The 2,297-nt window shown below is 44.8% G+C and overlaps 1 protein-coding gene across 1 annotated transcript; it reads right to left on the bottom strand.

The window, feature by feature from the left end:
* Positions 1–12: 12 nt before the first annotated feature.
* Positions 13–197, bottom strand: SARC_14188 (hypothetical protein; the record flags this gene model as incomplete). The annotated part of the gene is made up of 1 exon (XM_014291679.1): positions 13–197. A coding segment is annotated over one exon (185 nt), but the record flags the coding sequence as incomplete, so codon positions are not given.
* Between the last annotated feature and the right edge of the window lie 2,100 nt (positions 198–2,297).

Below are 2,297 nucleotides of genomic sequence, written 5' to 3'. Positions count from 1 at the left end.
ACACGCACCCACCCACCTATCCGTGTCCTTCTCGGTCCACCAGTTGGTCATATTGCCGGAGTGGTCGAATTGCCTGCCCTGGTCATCGAACCCGTGAGTGCATTCGTGGCCTATGACTGCGCCAATGGCGCCGTAGTTGGCACAGATGTCTCTGTTGGGCTGAAAGGCTGCCCCTTGCAGGATAGCTGCGGGAAAGACTGAGGGAGAGATAGGGTCCGAAGGTGAATGAGAAGATATAGTATAGGTGAATAGGTAGATAAAGCATAGGGATATATTGTATGTGAATAGGTAGATAGCTGCAGGGAAGACTGAGGGAGAGATAGGGAACGACGGTGAATGAGGAGATGTATTATAGGTGAATAGGTGGATATAGCATAGGGATATATTATATGTGAATAGATAGATATAGCATAGGGATATTAAATGTGAATAGGTAGATATGGCATTGGGATATATTATATGTGAATAGGTAGATATAGCATTGGGATATATTATATGTGAATAGGTAGATATAGCATAGGGATATATTATATGTGAATAGGTAGATATAGCATAGGGATATATTATATGTGAATAGTTAGATAGCTGCGGGGAAGACTGGGGGAGAGAGATAGGGAACGAAGGTGAATGACGACCTCTGGTGGGAAGGGAAAATATACTATAGGTGAATAGGTAGATATAGCATAGGGATATATTATATGTGATTAGGTAGACATAGCATAGGCATATAGCATAGGCAAACAGGTAGATATGTCATATGCGAATAGCCAGACATATCATATGCAAATAGGTGGATATGCAGCCCTGACTGTATATGTGTTCTCGTAGTCTGTTACGGTACTAATGGCAGCCGTAGGTAGGCGTGTACTAATGGCAGCCGTAGGTAGGCGTGTACAAATGGCAGTTGTAGGTGGGCGTGTACTAATGGCAGCCGTAGGTGGGCGTGTACTAATGGCAGCCGTAGGTAGGCGTGTATGCATATCTCTGTTGGACGGGTAGGCTGCACCTTGCAGGATAGCCGCGGAAATGACTGGGATGGAGATGGAATGAAGTAGAATGCACATGTGGTACGATATAAGGTGTGTTATCTGCACACTATATTGGGTTGTCTATTGTCCTTGTGACAGAAGGTGTGTTATATGCACCCTATGCTGGGTTGTTTATTGTCATATGTACACTATGCTGGGTTGTCTATTGTCCTTGTGACAGAAGGTGTGTTATACGCACACTATGTTGGGTTGTCTATTGTCCTTGTGACAGAAGGTGTGTTATACGCACGCTATGTTGGGTTGTCTATTGTCCTTGTGACAGGTGGTGTGTTATATGCACACTAAGCTGGGTTGTCTATTGTCTTTGTGACAGAAGGTGTGTTATCTATTGTCTTTGTGACAGAAGGTGTGTTATCTGCACACTATGTTGGGTTGTCTATTGTCCTTGTGACAGAAGGTGTGTTATATGCACACTATGTTGGGTTGTCTATTCCTTATGACAGAAGGTGTGTTATTTGCACACTATGTTGGGGTGTCTATTGTCCTTGTGACAGAAGGTGTGTTATATGCACACTATGTTGGGTTGTCTATTGCCCTTATGACAGAAGGTGTGCTATACGCACACTATGTTGGGTTGTCTATTGTTCTTGTGACAGGTGGTGTGTTATATGCACACTATGCTGGGTTGTCTATTGTCTTTGTGACAGAAGGTGTGTTATCTGCACACTATGCTGGGTTGTCTATTGTCTTTGTGACAGAAGGTGTGTTATCTGCACACTATGTTGGGTTGCCCATTATCCTTGTGACAGAAGGTGTGTTATCTGCACACTATGTTGGGTTGTCTATTTGTCTTTGTGGGCGTAAACGTAGCCAGTCACAGCAACCAATGGCACAGGTTTCACTTGGCGTGTATGTCTCTAACAAGCTGGAGAGCATTCGGTTATGGTATAACTGCTATATGACTACAACGACCGTATAGACACGGATAGGTATACAGATACGTATACTACATGGGTAGGTATATATATACGTATACTACACGGGTGTATATGTACGTCGTTCTGTTAGGGCAGATATAGAAATAAGTATACTACACGTGTCTATCTATATGTATGCACACCCGAAGATCCGCCATCGTATCATGCGCACACCGTAGTTGACCCCACGCTCGCCCCTCTCCTCTACGCAATACACACACACACACACGCACACGCACATACACGCGCGCACACACACACGCACACGCACACGCACACACCCCTACACACCCACCCACACACAGCCCGTCCTGTATCCCGCTCCCGCTTA

The sequence above is a fragment of the Sphaeroforma arctica genome (genome assembly GCF_001186125.1).
Source record: "Sphaeroforma arctica JP610 unplaced genomic scaffold supercont1.4268, whole genome shotgun sequence".
NCBI lineage: Eukaryota > Ichthyosporea > Ichthyophonida > Sphaeroforma > Sphaeroforma arctica.
The sequence above is the reverse complement of the archived record's forward strand: the minus strand, read 5'-3'. Positions and strand labels throughout refer to the sequence as shown.